The 17,731-nt window shown below is 42.5% G+C and overlaps 1 protein-coding gene across 1 annotated transcript in view; it reads left to right on the forward strand.

Moving 5' to 3' along the window:
- GRIK4 (glutamate ionotropic receptor kainate type subunit 4) overlaps positions 1 to 17,731 on the forward strand; it is a 434,886-nt gene that overhangs the window by 347,553 nt on the left and 69,602 nt on the right. The window contains exons 11-12 of the mRNA XM_042475094.1: positions 16,232 to 16,339; positions 17,272 to 17,475. Coding sequence (XP_042331028.1) covers positions 16,232 to 16,339; positions 17,272 to 17,475 — 312 coding nt within the window. The remainder of the gene's footprint in view (positions 1 to 16,231; positions 16,340 to 17,271; positions 17,476 to 17,731) is intronic.

Raw genomic sequence — 17,731 nt, forward strand, 5'->3', positions numbered from 1 at the left:
ATCAAAGCCAATACTGTCCTGGGCTTGGTGGACCAATGCTTTGACTCAGTATAAGGCCGTGTTCAAAAATACCATGTTGGCGTTCCCTTCTCTATATGTTTGGATGTTCAAGATAGCTTTGTACAAGTCAGTTTCATTTAGAGGGAGCAAGTGCTGAAGACTGAAGTTGCCTCTATAATAATGCCTTTATTTATGAGCCTGCATAGACTCAATGGCATGAGGAGGAAAGAAGATGCAAAGATGGGAGTCCTTGGTGTTACAGCCCCCTACATAACCCCAAGGTCAGCTTCAGATTTGGCATGGAATCAGCTATAAGAGGAGAAGTAGAAGCATCCGCCCATTTACAGCAATGCTATTCAAACTAATGGTCTGTGGAGCAGTGTTGCCTGCTGGTCCACAGTGATTTTCTAGGAAAAATAGAAAAAGTTGTAGTTAATGGGCACCAATATGGGACTGATCCCTGGAACATTGGAGGGGAACTCTGGTGGTCCTTTGTGGCAGTTAGTTTAAGTATCGTTGCCCTACAACATCCTATACCTTCTTTCTGACTTCATGCAGCCCTGATTTAAAAAGGCCCCTGCTAGCTCTCAACTTGGGCCCTTGCAAGACTGGTTTGTGGGGGCAAAGGAGAAGATGGGGAGAGAAGGACTGTCAGCAAGAGAAGGAGAAAAGAGGAGGGCTCTTTTTGGCTCTTGCCCTTTCCACTACTGACTTCAGCAACACTCATCCTCTAAATGTGTCTCCTAATAGTTCTGGGCTGGCCCTACTACCAGCAAAAACAGGGCAGGAGGAGAGAACCATGGCTCTCACACAACTTGCCCTGTGCCACAGCCTTTTAACCTTTTGTGGGATGGATGGGGAACCCTGTCTCGTCTTTGCCAGTTGAGTCAGCTTTGGAACATGGAGTGAGGAGAGGGGAAAAAAACACCATTTTTTCTTCTTCTTCACCAAAGCAGCAAAGTATTTTTAAGCAGAATGTAAGCAAACTGGCTTGTTCTCAAGCAAACTCCCCTTTCCACCTTCCTTTTCCCCCATTCTAGTTAACAATTCACTGTGCCAAAAAATTCACAAAATTCTGTGCCAAGGACCTGTGTGAATTTTGCAAATTTACAAAATATTTCCCTAAATGGCACCATTTGCCCTGCTTCTGCTAGTCACTGGTACCACACCTCAGCACTATAGGAAGTGGGTACAAGCTACATAGTAACACTCATTGGATGTGATGGCATCTATTTAACTTTACATGTGCTTTCCCCCAGGAATCGCTTAGCAATTTTGCTAGACAATACCAAACTTGGGGGAAATTTGTTGCTCCCAGGGACAAATCTGTTTCCTGGCTTTCACCCATTCTGCCCCCAATGGCTAATGTCTGATTTGCTTTCCCATTAACTTGCATACATTCTCAGTGGTTAGACCACAGCAACTGTAAAGTTTTCAGTAATAGGCCAGCATGGCTGAAAACTATAAATTTCAGCAACTTTCAGCTAGCTGCCTGCTTATAATTTCTTCTTCAGCAGCCTGTCAGTCAACAAAACGCAACCCAGCGTCTTCTGTTCAAACTGTAGCCTAGTTGCCTCCGGAGCCTATCAAATTATTAATAACAACATTATCATGCTTTACATATTCAGAGCACTGAATAAACACAAGCTCCGTGTCATGGCAGTTATGCGTTGCTGCAACTTAAATAATGCAGTTAGCTCATAAGTAATAGAGGAAGGAGGATATTGCGGCGGGGAAGAGAGAGATGGATTTTAGGCTGAGATCTGAAATAACATGAAAATGTTACAGTGATGCCACACAGGAAGAGTTTGATGCTTCTTCCTCATACATTGCGCGCGCGCACACACACACACACACAATGTTGTGCATTATGATAATTCACAGAAGCTCTTTTTTGTATGTTTTCTACCACCTAAATAGAGTAGGCAACTGTGATGGGTCCAAGGGCCACTTTTTTCTCCTGGGGTCCTCCAAGGGCCACACAGACTGTCCAAAAAGCACCCCCAAAATAGAAGTGGCTGGAGGTGATGTTCTAGATTTGAAAAACTGGGATTTTTATTTCAAGGACGGAAGTTGTAATTTGTTTAAAAGATTAATTGCATCTCCTGAAGGTTCACTTTTTCCTCTTCTTTGTTAGTAAAGGCAGATTTGTACAGTCTGGAAGGGTCAAGGGCTTCAAAAATAGCTGGGGAAGGGAATGCATACAGGCCCAGGTTTGCACTGCTATCCTCCCCTGACCTAAACTATGGGCCTGAACAGACAGGCCAAAATAAAGCTGCTTTGGGTCACTTCGGAGGTATGCTGTTTAAATGATGCATGTGTCCTAAGAGGCCAGAAACCATGCCAAAGCCACATTCCAGGACTAAGGACTGGAGCGCAGCTTTGGCACAGCTTCTGGCCTCTTAAGATGCATGTGCCATTTAAACAGCATACCTCCAAAGTGACCCAAAACAGCTTTATTTTGGCTGGTCTGTTTAGGCCCTATAACAAGTAGCCATTAGATCCAGAGTCTTCTTGGTAGCAACACCTTGCCTATGGACCTTTCTGCCCAATGGGCCCTCCTTAATACTCTGGCTATTAGACAGCAAGTTGAGATCCTCTTTTTAAAAATGCCACCAAGAGAGTGTTAATCTAGAGTGGGATTTAAATGCAGTCAGTAAACAAGACAAGACCCATTCAGAGCACATCATTTTGAACATGGACTGGGAGAAAGGGCTAGCCATGCTGCTGAAAACCTTCTGCCTAAAAAGTAAATAACAAAGAAAGAAAGCCTTCTGCCTAACCTTTGGAAGCTCTGCCCAGGGTGAATTCCAATGCAATGAGAGTTAGAACTGGGATTAGATTTAGGGTTAGAATTAGCAGTAGGGTTTAATCGCAGGGATTCTCAACCTTTGATCCTCCAGCTGTTTTGTACTTCACCTCCCAGAGGCCTTCCCCAGCATGGCCAATGATGATGGATTCTGGAAAGTGAAGTCCAAAACTTCTAGCGGACCCAAAGTTGAGAACCACCAGTTTAAGGTATACTTGCTGTAGATCCTGAATTTTAGTTGTGCATCAGAAAGAAAGTGTGTGTATGCAAGAGAGAGCATGGGCATGCTACTGACTCCAGAGTATGACACATATAGTTCTTGACATCCTGGTTCACTGAAACAAAAAACAGCATGAAACACTTTTGGGCGTATTCCCAATACATTATGTTTGTTGGGTCAAAAACAAACCTGATATTTTGGGCTATGTGGCTATGTTCTAAAAGAGTTTATTCCTGACATTTCACCTGAAGATGCCAGCCACAGATGCAGGCGAAACATCAGGAATAAACTCTTCTAGAACATGGCCACATAACCTGAAAAAACCACAAAAAACTATGGATGCCGGCCATGAAAGCTTTTGACTTCACAAACCTGATATAGATTTGTTGGGACATCTTTTATCCCAGTCATGTTTTGTCAATTAAAAAAAAAATCCACATGGCAAGTGGCTGAAACCCGAGCACATTGTTTAGAATTCATCAGATGATAATGTTGTAGAATGCCTCCTTTGTAGTCCAGTTCTTTGCTGATTTTGTAACAAAACAATAATTACTCTAGGGATCTAAAATGGCTCATCCTGGTTCATGAAGATTAAACACAATGTCCATTTTGGGATTTCCCTTGGAATGGTACGTGGAACTTTTCGGTAGTATACAGAAAAGCACCTGGAAACTCAGTAGGAATTCAAAATACTTCTCTCTGCCTCTCCCCTGAGTGGCACAACGTAGCAGCAACCTTAATTTATGGACCCCAGCTCTTCTGATTATCCTTTCCTTTTCTCCTTCGCCGTCAGCCCTGGGAGAAATTTCAGTGCTATTATTTTAAAATAGATATAATTAGGAACTGTTTGGCAAAACTGACCGCAGCCTCCCTAAGGAGAGTCGACTGCCTGTGTCCCAGAGACCTGCCGTTCCCATGGGTCAAATTAGCTGACTGCTATTAAAGGTTGTTCAAAGCATTACTGCTACCTAGGCAGGCTCTGTTTGCCTCTGATGGGTTCCCCCCCCATCTGCCCCCACTTTTTCCCTCCTTCTCTGCTTCTTCCTAAGTTGCTGGGGCTTTTTCTGCTCATCCGCTTTGATAGGAAATTCAGCAGAATCTCGAAGCGGATCCAGATCTCAGCCAGCGAGCAAATTAGCGCCGCTTAAGGCTTTTCATCCTCCTCTCCAGTGCTGCTGCTGGCCAGAGAAGCCTGCAGCATTAAGTGATTTAATATTTAATATATTTACATAGCAGGTCCCAACATGGTTTCTTATTTAGTCTAAACTGGCTGAGTGCATATGGGAGAGGAATTTCCAGCCACTCAAGAAGTTTCCTCTCTTCGTGGCAAAGCACACACTCCAGCTATGGAAAGGGCTAAGTGTGTGAATGGATACTATGGTTTAATACTGTGGATAGTTTAGTTCTGTGTCCCTGTTCACTTTGTGTATATATATTTTTTTAAAATTGTAAGCTGCTCAGAGTCCCAATTTTGCGGGAAATTGGGATACAAATTCATCATCAATATCATCATCATCCATTTCTAAGTCCATGGTGATGAAAATAGGTTCCCTGGGCTTTTAGATTTCCTTCAGATCGACATGAAACTCTGCTGAACTACTACCACCTGGAGATGGAAAGAATATATATTTTGAGAAGATTTGAAAAATAGTAAAAAAATAAATTAAATTAAAATTAACCTCTTCATCAAATGTCAGGAAATTCTAACCAGGAGAATCTTGATTCTATGAGAATCTTCACAGTTCACAACCTATTCTGTGCAAAATTTGCACACATTTTTGGCATAGAAAACACCTTTTTCTGCACAGGAAACATCATTTTCTCTGCGTCAAGCAGTATTTCTGCACATAAATATTACTTTTCTGCATGGAAATTTTTGTTTCCTGTGTTGAAAATATAGTTTTCTGCACACACAAAAATACATATGAATTCCACGTAGAATAAGTCCCCAATTATATCATTTTCTGCACAGGAAACAACATTTTCTGTGTAGAAAATAAAATAGCTGCACTTGAATATTATTGTCTGCACAGAAAATGGTGCTTCATGTGCTAGAAAGCTGAGTTTTATGTACAAAAAGTGTGAATTTTGGGCAGAGTAAGTCCCAAACTGTGAATACTCAAAAACTAGACAGTTTTGGAAGACTTTCTCAAGTAGTCTGAAAGTTGCTGAGAAAATGAAATTAGTGAAGTATTGAATCCCTACTGCCATCTTAGGCCAAGTGGCCTGTTGGTTCCTGGACTAATATAGCCATTATTCCTCTGTGTAACTCTTAGAGATTTGCAGCATCTGGACGGATGGAGAAACACAGAACACATCACATTTATGGTACCCCACATCTTTCTCCTACTGCCTTAAGCACTTGCTGCAACAGAGCAGAAGCTAGGGACCAAACCATGTATCACATTGATCATTGTTATTGTTACGTTCCTACAAGTCTTATGGCGACCCTAAGGTGAACCTATCAGAGAGTTTTCTGTGGCTGACAGTATGTGACTCACCCAAGATCACTCACTGGGTTTCTATGACTGTGCTGGTAATCGAACCCTGATCTCTAGAGTTGTAGTCCAATTCTCAAAGCTCTACAACACATTGGCTCTCATCAAATTGATTACTTGCATCTATTTAGCAAGCTCAAATAAGGCCACTGTCTAAAACAGCCTTCTACAATTGGTCCCCTTCCATATAGGTTGGACTATACCTTCCATCAAGTCATCAGGCCTGTTGCTACAATGCCCATTAGCCAGCTAGCTTGACTACATTGGCAGGGGATAATGGGAGTTGTGGCCCAGTAGACCTGGAACACATCCAGATGGAGGAAGCTGATGGAGGAAGCTGTTCCAATTCAATTGGAAATGCAAGATGTCAGCTTCCCAGTGTCCTTTGCACAAGATCCAGGCCAGGAATTCTGTCACCACATCTGTACTAAACTCAAGTGCTAATAAAGAGCTGAATGCCTATTGCCACTCTATAGCTTGGGCAAAAAACAGGGTTTCTCTTTCTTTTTTAAAAAAAATGCACCGTTAGCAATGACAATGGTCTTCAAAAATAAATGATAATAGCTTTATTTTCCTCCCTGTGTTTGTGGCAGAAGAAGGCACTGTTGTGATGAATGTGCCACAAGCGCAAAGTGAATTTACCTTCATTTCAGGCAGAGCCGGGGCCATTCTCTTGCAAGTCCTCCCATCCATGAATATTCAAGGCTGTCTGCACACAGCATTGCTTGCAGGCTAGGAAGATGGAAAATAGGGTTTTGGTAACTAGAGGGTACAAAGGACACCGCATGTCATCTCTTCTCTGTATCAACGGTAGCTTGGGGATGCAAACCCACGAGGCTGCTCCTTCTTGGCAAACCATTAATCAGGCTGGTATTTGTAGGTCTGTGGAGCTCTATCAGGGGGAGGCGCCACTGACATATCCTGGCAGGGAAAGTTCTTGTAGGTTTTGTTTGCTCAGTTAAAATGCAGGTTTTGTTTCTTCCCCTCCTCCTCTTTTCCCCCAGAAAAAAAAATCAACTTCAGATACAGTTTGCCCCGAGTCTACAGAAGTGAAATGAAGGATATTTTGGGCCTTTGCTGTATGCCAGAAGAACAAGGCTGGCAGGATTGCATTTTTAATAATGAAAGAAAGGCCGTGTTGGGTCATCTAATTTCCATGATAGCCAGGCAGATGTCTCCAGGAAGCCCATAAGCAGGATGTGCAGACAGTAGCTCCCTCCTCATTTTGCTCCCCAGGAGCTGACGTTCAATGCCATGGTCCTTCTGAACCTGAACCATCATGGCTAGGAATGCACTGAATGCACTGCGTCATAATCTCTTTTTATTTCCTTAGATTGTGGGATTCAAAAGCATGGGGTATACATCTTCTAAATCCATATGCTAAATGGATGACTTATTGAGGCTAGCTTCTAGAGGAGCAAAGGGCAATACAGCTGTTGTGAAACTAACTCCCATCACATCTAGGCAGCATAGCCAATAGCTTTGGTTTCCCCTTCAGTCAAGGTTGGAAAGAACAAGACTGGGGAACCTTTTCAGAATGAAGATTGTAATCCATTTCAAAGAAATTCTCAGTAGGCTGCATTCCACTGGTGGCTAAGAGCTCACTAGTGTGACTATTGTCCCAGCCAAATCCATTGAGGTCCATAGAAACTCTCTTACCTCAGTTGGGAGACTTGCCTCAATGATGGCTCAGGGTTTGCAGTAGGGAGGAGGATCTGGAGCCAAATACCTTTACAGACCGACATTTATCTTTCAGTGTCTGTGGACTCATCCTACCACTTTCTGGGGTCACGGCAAAGGAGTTAAGCAAGCCACGTTAGCAGAGTGTACCTTCTTGTTGTTCCAGTTGCTTGCTTGCTTCTTTTCTTACATATATTTCTTGTCTACAGAGAGATTGGGGATGGACAGTTGGGCAGAGTGCAAGATGTACAGCAGTAGGACAGTCATGTCATTGTAGTGATCTGTAGTCCATGCACCATTACCATTAAGTTATGGGCCAGGGGAGATCCAGGTGCCATCCCAGGCTCACCTGTCCCCTAACATTTTGAATAATCACTGCAATACATGGCTTATCTCCTTCACCTCCATCGCTGCACTCCCGAATGCCCCATAGTTCTTATTATCTCCTTCCATCACTGTGGACCTCCAGAGAATCCGCATTGCCTCTGGAAACAAGATTTGTCCTCTCCTGGTTTCTCATGTGGCCTTAAGTTTATCTTCCAGTGGTCTGCCCACAGTTCTTGCTTGCAGGGAAGAATGAATTCATTTTGCATCTTTGGCTTCAAAAGCTGAATGAAGTGGCAGGCAGGTAGGCCTGCCTTGGACTTCCTCCAAGGTTCCAGTGCAGCCTGAAACAGAGGGAAAAATGAGAAAAATTCCTGGCATTATCTTAGAGTCAGGCTATGCAATACTGATTTCATATCAAATGTACCACTTGTTAAGGATTCTGAAGGCTTCTTCACTTCCAGGAGCAGAAAGCCAGAGGGGATAGAAATCATGTGCATGGGAAAGGAAGATCCACTTGCTGCTTTTTCCTGGCACTGTTTTTCTTCCTTATCTCCCTTCAAAAGGGCATAATAAACATGACACTCAAAGAGATTCATGATCAGATCTCTGGCTGTTTGTTTTTTAAAAATAGCAAACCTAATTGTCAACTCAGAGATTCTCACACCCACTGAGCAAAATGTAAAGCCCAGCAAAACTATGATTTGCCCCATCAGACAAAACATTGCATGGACTTGCTTTATTTTACGGGGCATGCAGCAGCTTGTTGGGTCAAGTAAGAGCATTTCAAGCAGGGAAAGGTTAACATCCCTCCCTCCCCCTGCTGGGATCTCAAATGGATCCCTCCCCAGTCTTTTTGAACTCTTAGGCTGTAAGTGCACTGCAAAAATAACCCAGGTTGACACCACTTCAACTGCCATGGCTTAATGCTATGGAATTCTGGGGATTTTAGTGTTGTGGGACATTTAGCCTACTCTGCCAGAGAGCTCTGGTGCTACAACAAACTACAATTCTCAGAATCCCATAGCCCTGAGCTGTGGCAGTTAAAGTGGTGTCAAACTGCATTATTTCTGCAGTGCGGGTGCAACCATAGTGGCCAATATTCCCTAGGCGTTTGGAGGGAGAAGAGCATGGAAAACCAATGGAAAGGGGGAGTTGTGACTTTCCCCCTCCCTCCTCTCTCTAAGGATGTAAACATTGGTTAACTTTGTCCTCATAGGAAAGAATAATTTAATCCATTAATAATTTAATCTCTTTGCTGTGAGAGTGTCCTTGAAAATTGCAATTTTTGAAGATAGTACAGACGTTTGGCACTTCAACGCAAACAAAATATTGTGCAGAAACCAACATTATCTGTACAGCGAATCATGTTTTCTTCACAGCCCATGCAGATTTTCCCCTCCATTGCAGAATAAGTCCTGAACGTTGGAATTCCCATTGCACAAGAGTGTCTTCACTGTAGTTTCCTGTCATTCAAGAATTTCCTTTTTCAGCCGTTGCAAATACTCTTGTGGATATTCTTTCCATTCCTAGTTTTATCCGCTACAGTATTCTCTGCTGGTGTGGGAGCTTCCAATGTTTTTTCTGGCAGAAAAAGGAGCAAATCACATGGTGCGTGTGACAGTCCCATTTGCCCTTCATTCCCACCATCAGAAAGATCCGGTGCTTGGGTGTTCTCTGAAAGATCCAGCTTCAGAGACCAAGGATGGCGGGAGTCGATTAGTGTCATTACCAGGCTATTTAGAAGGTCACCTCTGAGTCAGAGTAAGCACAGTTTGAAGTGCAATAACCTTGGCATGCTGAAATGTTGAACTTCCACACTATTCTACAAAGCAAGGGTCACGCCAGCTTTGCTGTCAGAAGAGGCAACAGCAGCAGTAGCCAATTAATTTCACCAGGGAAAGAATAAATTACAGACTTTGCGGAGGGTTGTCAGAATTAAACTTAATCTGTTATTAAAGGACTGGAGAAGGTTTGAGGTCCAGGGAAAGGGGGAGATGGGGAAGATGAATAGGACCCAATTATTACAATCAAAGAAAGGATGCAGGTGGTAGGAATTTGGATGCTGCTTTGCAGAAGTCTCTATGCAGTAGTCAGATCCATGGGTGGTTTTCAGCTGGACACTCTTGGGTGGCTTTTTTCATCTTTAACAGAAGAACTGTAACACTAATCTTCTTAACAGAAGGCACTTGTTGGGATTGTTGAAAGGTTGCTAGGGCAAGCATGATCAATGCTCAGGAAAGTTAACCCCTTTGAAGTACATTTCCCAGAATACCCCAGTCAGTGTGCTGGGATTTGTAGTTGACATGGTCAACTTCCCTAGACACTTATACAGTGGGCTATACTTGCATCCCACCTTCCTAAAAGAACTGTAGGTGGTCCACTTTTATTTCCTTTGAGCAATTTGCATCTTACTACCATGATAAAGTTTTATTGGTATCTTATCATTTTCATCTTTAAAAAGGCCATAAAACACAGGGAAAGGGGATAAGTATTTATTTAAAAAGTGTAGAACAGTCAACAAAACACCACAAGGAAAGAGAGAGAGAGATAAAAGAAAGCCACTAAATCTACAACAGGAACTTACTTAAAAGGTAGCTTGATGTTGTTTATTAAATGGCTAGGCCCAAAGGAAGGCTAATGCTAAAATTGAGAGAAAAGTTATGATTTATTTATTTATGAATGGTAAAAAATGCCCAAAATTGTTCCCTTGACTCACATCCCCAAAAATCATTCATTTATTTATCTAGTTTATATCCTGCCTTTCTCCCAAAAATGGGAATTCAAGGTGACTTACAGTAATCCAACAAAGATGCTGCTAAAACATTGATTTACCAAAGCTGAAAAGGAATTAAACATGGGTGTTATGAAAAACATGCTTTCAAATGGTTATAAAAAATTTAAAACATATTGAAAACATAATTTCAATAAAAGAGTTAAAAAAGAACAGCATGCCCTTCCCATGCACACACACATACGCAAGCGCTACAGCTTCATAATTAAAATTAGAATTCAAAATGGAAAAGCTTGTCCAAATAAAAACATCTTCACCTGTCGGCAGAAAGAAACAGAGAAGGGGCTAACCAGTCCTCCCATGGATGTGAGTTCCACAGTCTGGGAGCAGCCACAGAGAAGGTTGCCTCTTTGCCCATGATGGCATTCAGCCTACCTGTGCCACTTCCCTCAGTACTGGTACCCATCACTGTTCTTGTTGTGTAACTTCAAGTCATTTCCGACTTATGGAGACCCTAAAGTCAAACTAGTGTGGGGTTTTCTGAGGCTGAGAGTGTCAAGGTGCACAGACCGGTGATAAAGGCCAGCCTGGGGACTGAGTGGGGGCATGGTGCCCACACGACGCATGCCCTGATTCTACCCCCATGTCAGTGTGACACCATGCACTGCACCACATGGCGGGCGGTGGCACGGCACTCCTCTGGCACTGTGTCCAGATGATGCAGCACCAAAGGAACGCTAGAAAGCCACAGCACCGGTGGCTATGGCACCATTTCCGAGGCACAGAAAGGAGCTTTTTTTGCAGCTCCTTTTTGTGTCACAGAAAGGCTAGATCGGAGCCGCGGCATGTAGTTGCTGTGGTACCAAATCAGCGCTAAAAGGAGCGGCTGCAGGTCACCCCTTAGGGATGGTGTGTTTAGCCCTTGTGACTCACCCAAGGTCATCAGCAGGTTTCCATGGCCAAGCAAGGAATCGAACCCTATCTCCAGAGTCCTACACTCAAACTACTACACCACATTGGTTCTCATTATATACCCTCCTTATATCTTCTCAAACAACACTACAGTGTTGACTTCTCAGGGGGAAGAATTACAGTCACCATAATGACATGCCCTCATTTTCTGAGGAAAACACTGATAGCTACTACCAATCCTCAGGAGCACCATTTCTAGCACGGATGTAATTGTTTGGCTTTTCCGTCTTTTAAGTCATCAAGATGGTTGTGTACAATCTGCCTCCTGTGGATGAAGCTGCACATTTGCGGCAATGATTTTTGCTCAGCAATAACTATTCTGGGTGTGCAGCCTAAAAGAGAGGTTCTAAAGCCAGGGCAATACCAATGAGAAGAAGTTCTTGCCTCTGGGTACCAGGTCCATCAACCTAATCTTTAACAGAAAGTGACATAGCCAAGTCTCAACAGATTGAGGGAATGGGCAGATTCGTGTGGAAGTGAAAAGTCCTTGTGCCCAAGTTCCAGGCTACACAGAGCTTTTATATAGTATAGTGTCTGGATCGAGGGAAGTTATAGTACCACTGTATTCTGCTTTGGTCAGAACTCACCTGGAATACTGTGGCTAGTTCTGGTCACCAAAATTGAAGAAGGATGTGGACAAGCTAGACCATGTCCAGAGAAGGATAACCAAAATGGTCAAAGGTCTAGATACCATCGAGCCCTGTGAGGAGTGGCTTAGAGAGCTGGGCATGTTTAGTCTGGCGAAGAGATGGTTAAGGGGTGACAGGATAGCCATGTTTAAATGGGATGTCATATTGAAGGGATGTCAACATTAGGAAGAACTTCATGATAGTAAGAGCTGTTCAACAGTGGAATATGGTGCCTTGGAGGGTGCTGGAGTCTCCTTCTTTGGAGGTTTTGAAAGAAAGCCAGGATAGCCATCTATTAGGAGTGCTTGGACTGTGTATCCTTGTTTGGCAGAATGGGGTTGAACTGGGTGGCCCTTGTGGTCTCTTCCAGCTCTATGATTCTATGATCCTCTAAAGCAGTGGTTCTCAACCTTTGGCCCTCTAGAGTTTTGAGACTTTAACTCCCAGAATTCCAGAACAATGAGCATACTGACTGGGACTTCTGGGAATTGAAATCCAAAACATCTGGAGGCCCAAAAGGTTGAGAACCACTAGTTTAGAGAAAGAAATGAAAAGGAAATCATGTGGTCTACAGCTACAGCTGAAGACAGATTCCTTTTGACTCTATCTGAAAACTTTGCTCCAGTGTAGTTAACACTAATCTAGTTACAGTAGACCACACTCTTATTACGTGCTCACTTAAACTGGTTTAGATTGCACTTAAACTGATTATCGCATTAAACTGAAGTGGGATTTCAAGTGGCATTTGAATCGGGAGAGATGTACCAGCAAAACCACACTGATTTTCAGTAGGCAGAGTGCACACACTTTTCTTCTGGCAGTGGAAGAGGTCACATCCAGTTCCTGTCCTTTCTTTCATTATCACTCAAGCAGTTGTGATCACAAGGTGAATCTTGTCTCCATCTGACAGGGGCTACCCATCCCTTCCTCATTTCATAAGGGGTTTGTAGGATTTAATGCACCGGCATGATCTAAGACAATTGCTTCAGGGATTTTTTTTTAGACGTCATTTTTATTAAGAATGTTCTACATACACTGAAAGTTCTGAATAATTAAATAAAACAAAAGCAAGAAAGAAGGGAAACAAAAAAAGGAAAATATAGAAAGAAATGAAAAAGAAAGTAGTATACAAGATAGTAATAATAGAAAAGATGGCTTCCAACTTTCTTTTCCACAGTCTCTCATATATATATATATATATATATATATATATATATATATAGAAGAAGGATTTTGGATTCTTTGAGATTTTGGAATACCTGTATTTGCATATACATGCATAATGAGATATCTTGGAGATAGGACTTTAGTCAAAACATTAAATTCATGAATGGTTCATATACATCTTATACACATAGCCTGCAGGTAATTTTATACAATATTTTTTTTAATTATTTTGTTCATGAAACAAAGTTTATGTACACTGAACAATCAGAAAGCAAAGATGTCACTGTCTCAGCTACCTGTGAAGTATAATGCTGGAGAAAAGATCTTGGGAATCCATGGACTGCTAAAAAGACAAATAGATGTTCCTAAAACAAATCCTGAACTCTTCCTAGAAGCCAAGGTGACTAAACTGAGGCTGTCATGCTTTGGATATATCATGAGAAGACATGATTCACCAGAAAAGACAATAATGCATGGTAAGGCAAAAGGCAGTAGGAAAAAAAAGACCACATTCTAGATGGATAGACTCCATCACAGAAACTATGGTTGACCTGAGTCTGCATGACCTGAGCAGAGTGGTTGTTGATAGTGTGACTTGGAGGTCTCTCATTCATGGGATCACCATAAACTGAAGTCAACCTGACAACAATTAACAATAGCAAAGGAGCCTGTGAATTATGGGAATTCTATCCCTCCTTGCATTGTGCCTGAATCAGAGAGTGGCCCACAGGGATTGCACCAGGACTGCAATATATTCTTGCAAAATGCAAGCAGATTTTACTGGCATTTCCACATGTGTGTTCAGACAGGATATGCCTAAATGTGTATGAAAAAGAAGACACTTGTTAACAAGAACACCCATATACGTTGTTGTTTTTATAGTGTCAAAAGCTTTTCTGTACAATATAGTGTAGTAACTCTTAATGCAGGGGTGGGAATCATGTGACCCCCCTGAATATTGTTGGGCTGCAAGACCCAGCATACTCACCATAGGCTATATTGGTTAGTACAGCGCATCTGCCCCATACATGGACTTGCCATTTCCAGCTTTAAGCTCACACGGACAGCAAGCCCTGGGTGTTATAGTGGCACATGCGCTGCACCACACGCAGGAGCACGCAGCCATTAAAACAAACAGGACTTGAAGTATGACTAGAGAGACAAAAATTCAAATATCTTTTGTATATAGCCTATATGTTGTTTGTCTGTTTATTATTAGAAGGTAATGTTAAGTAATGTAATTTGCTTTGTTTGAGTGTTAGTTGGTGGGGTTTTCACTGTTTTTTGTTGTTGTTGTTGTTTTTTGTTTTTCTTTTTTGTGGATTTTATGTTGACCTCTTTCTCTCATTTTCCTATGTAATGTTTTATTCTAAATAAAATTAAAAAAAAAAAACAGGACTTGAGGTCCTGCGGCTTTTGCAATATGGGGGGGGGGGGTGGATTCCCCACGTATACAGAGGGTCTATTGTCTTTTTGGGATTCACTGCCCAACAATATCTAGAGAGTTACAAAGTTCCCACACCTGCTTCACAATGATTCTGTAAGGTAACTCAGTATGATTTCCCCATAAATCACAGATGGAGAGTGCTACAGCTGAGAAAAGGGTGGTATGTTTAATCCAGTTTCAAGATCTGAAGCAGGGACTTTCTCCTTTTGTTGGTTATGATCCTACATTTGGAGATGAGATGCTTATTTACCTGATCAAGTAAATCATGCCGTATACTCCCAGGTTCTTAGACAAATGTTGTAATGCAGTTTCTAAGAGACAGAGTGGCAAACACAGAAGTCCCTGGTTCAAATGTAGCTTCTGTCATGACTTGACTCAGTGCCCTTAGGTAAGTCACAATTAACTTCAGTTTCCCCATCCTCATCCTTAGTATGAGGAAATAACAATATTGAACTTGAAGGATTGTCGTAAGAATTACAAGTTGATAATGCAGATGTAGCACTTTAAACTTCTGGAAACTATGTAAAGGTTAAGCATCAGCATTATTACTAAACCTGAGTAGCTGTTTCATTCAAATCTGATGCCTTAGAAGACCTTAGATGTGAGCTTCCTTAGGAGCTCCGTCTTAATAAAATTAATGTCACTCACAGCCATCGGCAAAGCTCACAAAAGACCTGAACGAAATTCAAAGGGCTTTGTTTTTGTTCATGCAGATTCACCTCCACAGCAGTGTATCTGAATTAACTATGGCACTGTTTCTTAAACCAAGAGGGACAATGTCTGAGGTGAGAAATAAAGCAAGGTCAGCTTTAATGAGGGACAAAATCAAATTGGAAACCACTGTCTCCGGTTTTAAAACACCATGGGATCACTAGCAACACAGTGCTTCAGATACTTTCTCCTTGGTTTTGTGATCATTCTGGTGCAGGAAGGGGAAAGACAGAGGCCCTCCCAATTTGTCAGGAAGGATTTATGGCTCCAATCCCCTAGCACTGGAGAGTGTAAATTAGGTTTAATAAGAATAGCATGTGAGTTTAGAGAGGGCAGACTAGACTCTGTGTTCGATTGCTGGAGATGATTACCTTGAATGGTGTCATTTGCAAAGGGTTAATTGATCTCCAGGCAGTAGCCACAGAAGAGAAGAGATCAAGGTCATCTGTGGATGAACCTGTCAATGATGAGTGTGCTTTAGCTCTGGAACATCTCACAAAGTTGCAGCAGAAGGCTTGGAAATACATTTGCTTCCATACCAAGAAACCATGCCAACCAGAGCTTGAGAAAGTTATCTTTCTATTACAACTCCCAGACTCCCCAGCCAGCACATCTACTGGTTAGGTAGGTTGGGGAATTATGTGAGTTGTAACTGAAAATAACTTTACCAAGCACTGCTTGCTACAAACTGGTCCTCGACTCTTCCCTCTGATGCCATCTGCCTTCTAGACACTACTGGGTATCCCACTGATAGGGTTGTTAAGCATTCGTTTCTCCTACTGTGCATCTCTTGGAACCAGGCCTGCAACGGGACTAAATTTTCGTATTAAGATTCTGGCTGACTCTGCCAAAGTCAAGTGGCAGTTGATTTCTCGGCCTGACATAATGTTGGTAGGGTGTACCATAAAGCTAATGGAGCATCGGCAACCGCATTTAGCAGGGCTGGCCCAATTGTTGACAGTCAGCGCATCCATATGGCAGAAAGAAACAGCAATTCACGCTGCAAAAGTCATGGTTCTACTCTTTCTTTCTCTTTGCAGATCGGTCACTGGCATGTTACCAAAGGCCTTACCATGGATGAGCAGATCTTCTCTTCCAATATATCAGAGAGCCTTTTCAACACCACGCTCATTGTCACCACTATCCTGGTAAGCATGGAGGGTCATGGCAATGTCCTCTTCTGGCCTGGCATTTTGGGGCTGGCCTTTAGATATTAGCCTTTGCCAGTGAGGGCCAGCAGCTTCTGAGGCTGCCTCTGCACTGCAGAAATAATCCACAATTGATTATTATCTGGTGTTTAATCTTTTTTTATAGGCTGATCACTGTTTTTATTTATACTGTTGGAATCCACTTTGATTCCTTTGTGAAAATGCAGAATACAAATTATTATTATTATTATTATTATCTCACTTACCTGCCCTTCACACCACGTCCTCAGTTTCCAATATTGACTGTTGCTAGCAGCTATTCCACTTTCTCGGAGTGCATCTGCACTGTAGAAACAATGCACTTTGACACCCCTTTAACGGCTATGGCTCCATTCTACACAATCCTGGGATTTGTAGTTTTGTGAGGCACCAGCACCCTTTGGCAGAGAAGACCATGTAAAACTACAAATCTTGGGATTCCATAGGATGGAGCTACAGCATTTAAAGACTGCATTATTTCTGCCGTGTAGATGCACCCTCAATCTGACTTTATGCTGTGTTCCACAGCAATAACTCCACTACGACCTTCCCATCTCCTCCCATCTCGGACAGAGAAAGTAATCTGAACAGCCCATGAAATGTCATTTTCCATTATGAGTGCCATTTAAACACAATGAGATAGTTCTCGGTCCACCAAACATGATCCGGGCTTGCCAGTTTGGATCCAGCTTGCCCTTTACTGAAACCAGTATTAACATGAAAGGGAGGAAAGGGTCTGGAGAATCTTTTCACAGAGATTGATTCTCCTCCCTGGTGGATCCCCATGTGTCCATCGCATTGCCTGTCCCCCTGCTTTCCGATTTGTGCTAAATCTAGTGCTGTTGTGACTACATGACTAAGATGGGAATGACAGCTGCCCAGTTTCGATGCAGGAAAACCCCTACTTAATGCTGAAGGGCAACCATCAAGAGCTGGAAGGGAACGACCGCTATGAAGGCTTCTGCGTGGACATGCTGAAGGAGCTGGCAGAGATCCTGCATTTCAACTACAAGATCCATTTAGTGGGCGATGGAGTGTATGGAGTTCCTGAGGCTAATGGGACCTGGACTGGCATGGTGGGAGAGCTGATCGCACGGGTGAGTAAACTGGTGTTAAAGACTGCAACATACATGCAAAACCTTGGAGACATTCCTTTTTAGGACTGGGGGATTGGGGGAGTTTGTATTCCCAAATGTAACTCGGGGAGAATCATGTGGTGTAATTTTTCCTGTATGATATAATTTTAAGGCTGCAAGTGGAGTGATCTCTCCTATTTGAAAGCTTTCTCTGCACATATCTATATATAAATTTTAAAACTCTTCATTCCACTTCATACCAAAGGCAGTGTCATGT

The sequence above is a fragment of the Sceloporus undulatus genome, chromosome 6 (genome assembly GCF_019175285.1).
Source record: "Sceloporus undulatus isolate JIND9_A2432 ecotype Alabama chromosome 6, SceUnd_v1.1, whole genome shotgun sequence".
Taxonomy (NCBI): Eukaryota; Metazoa; Chordata; class Lepidosauria; order Squamata; family Phrynosomatidae; genus Sceloporus; species Sceloporus undulatus.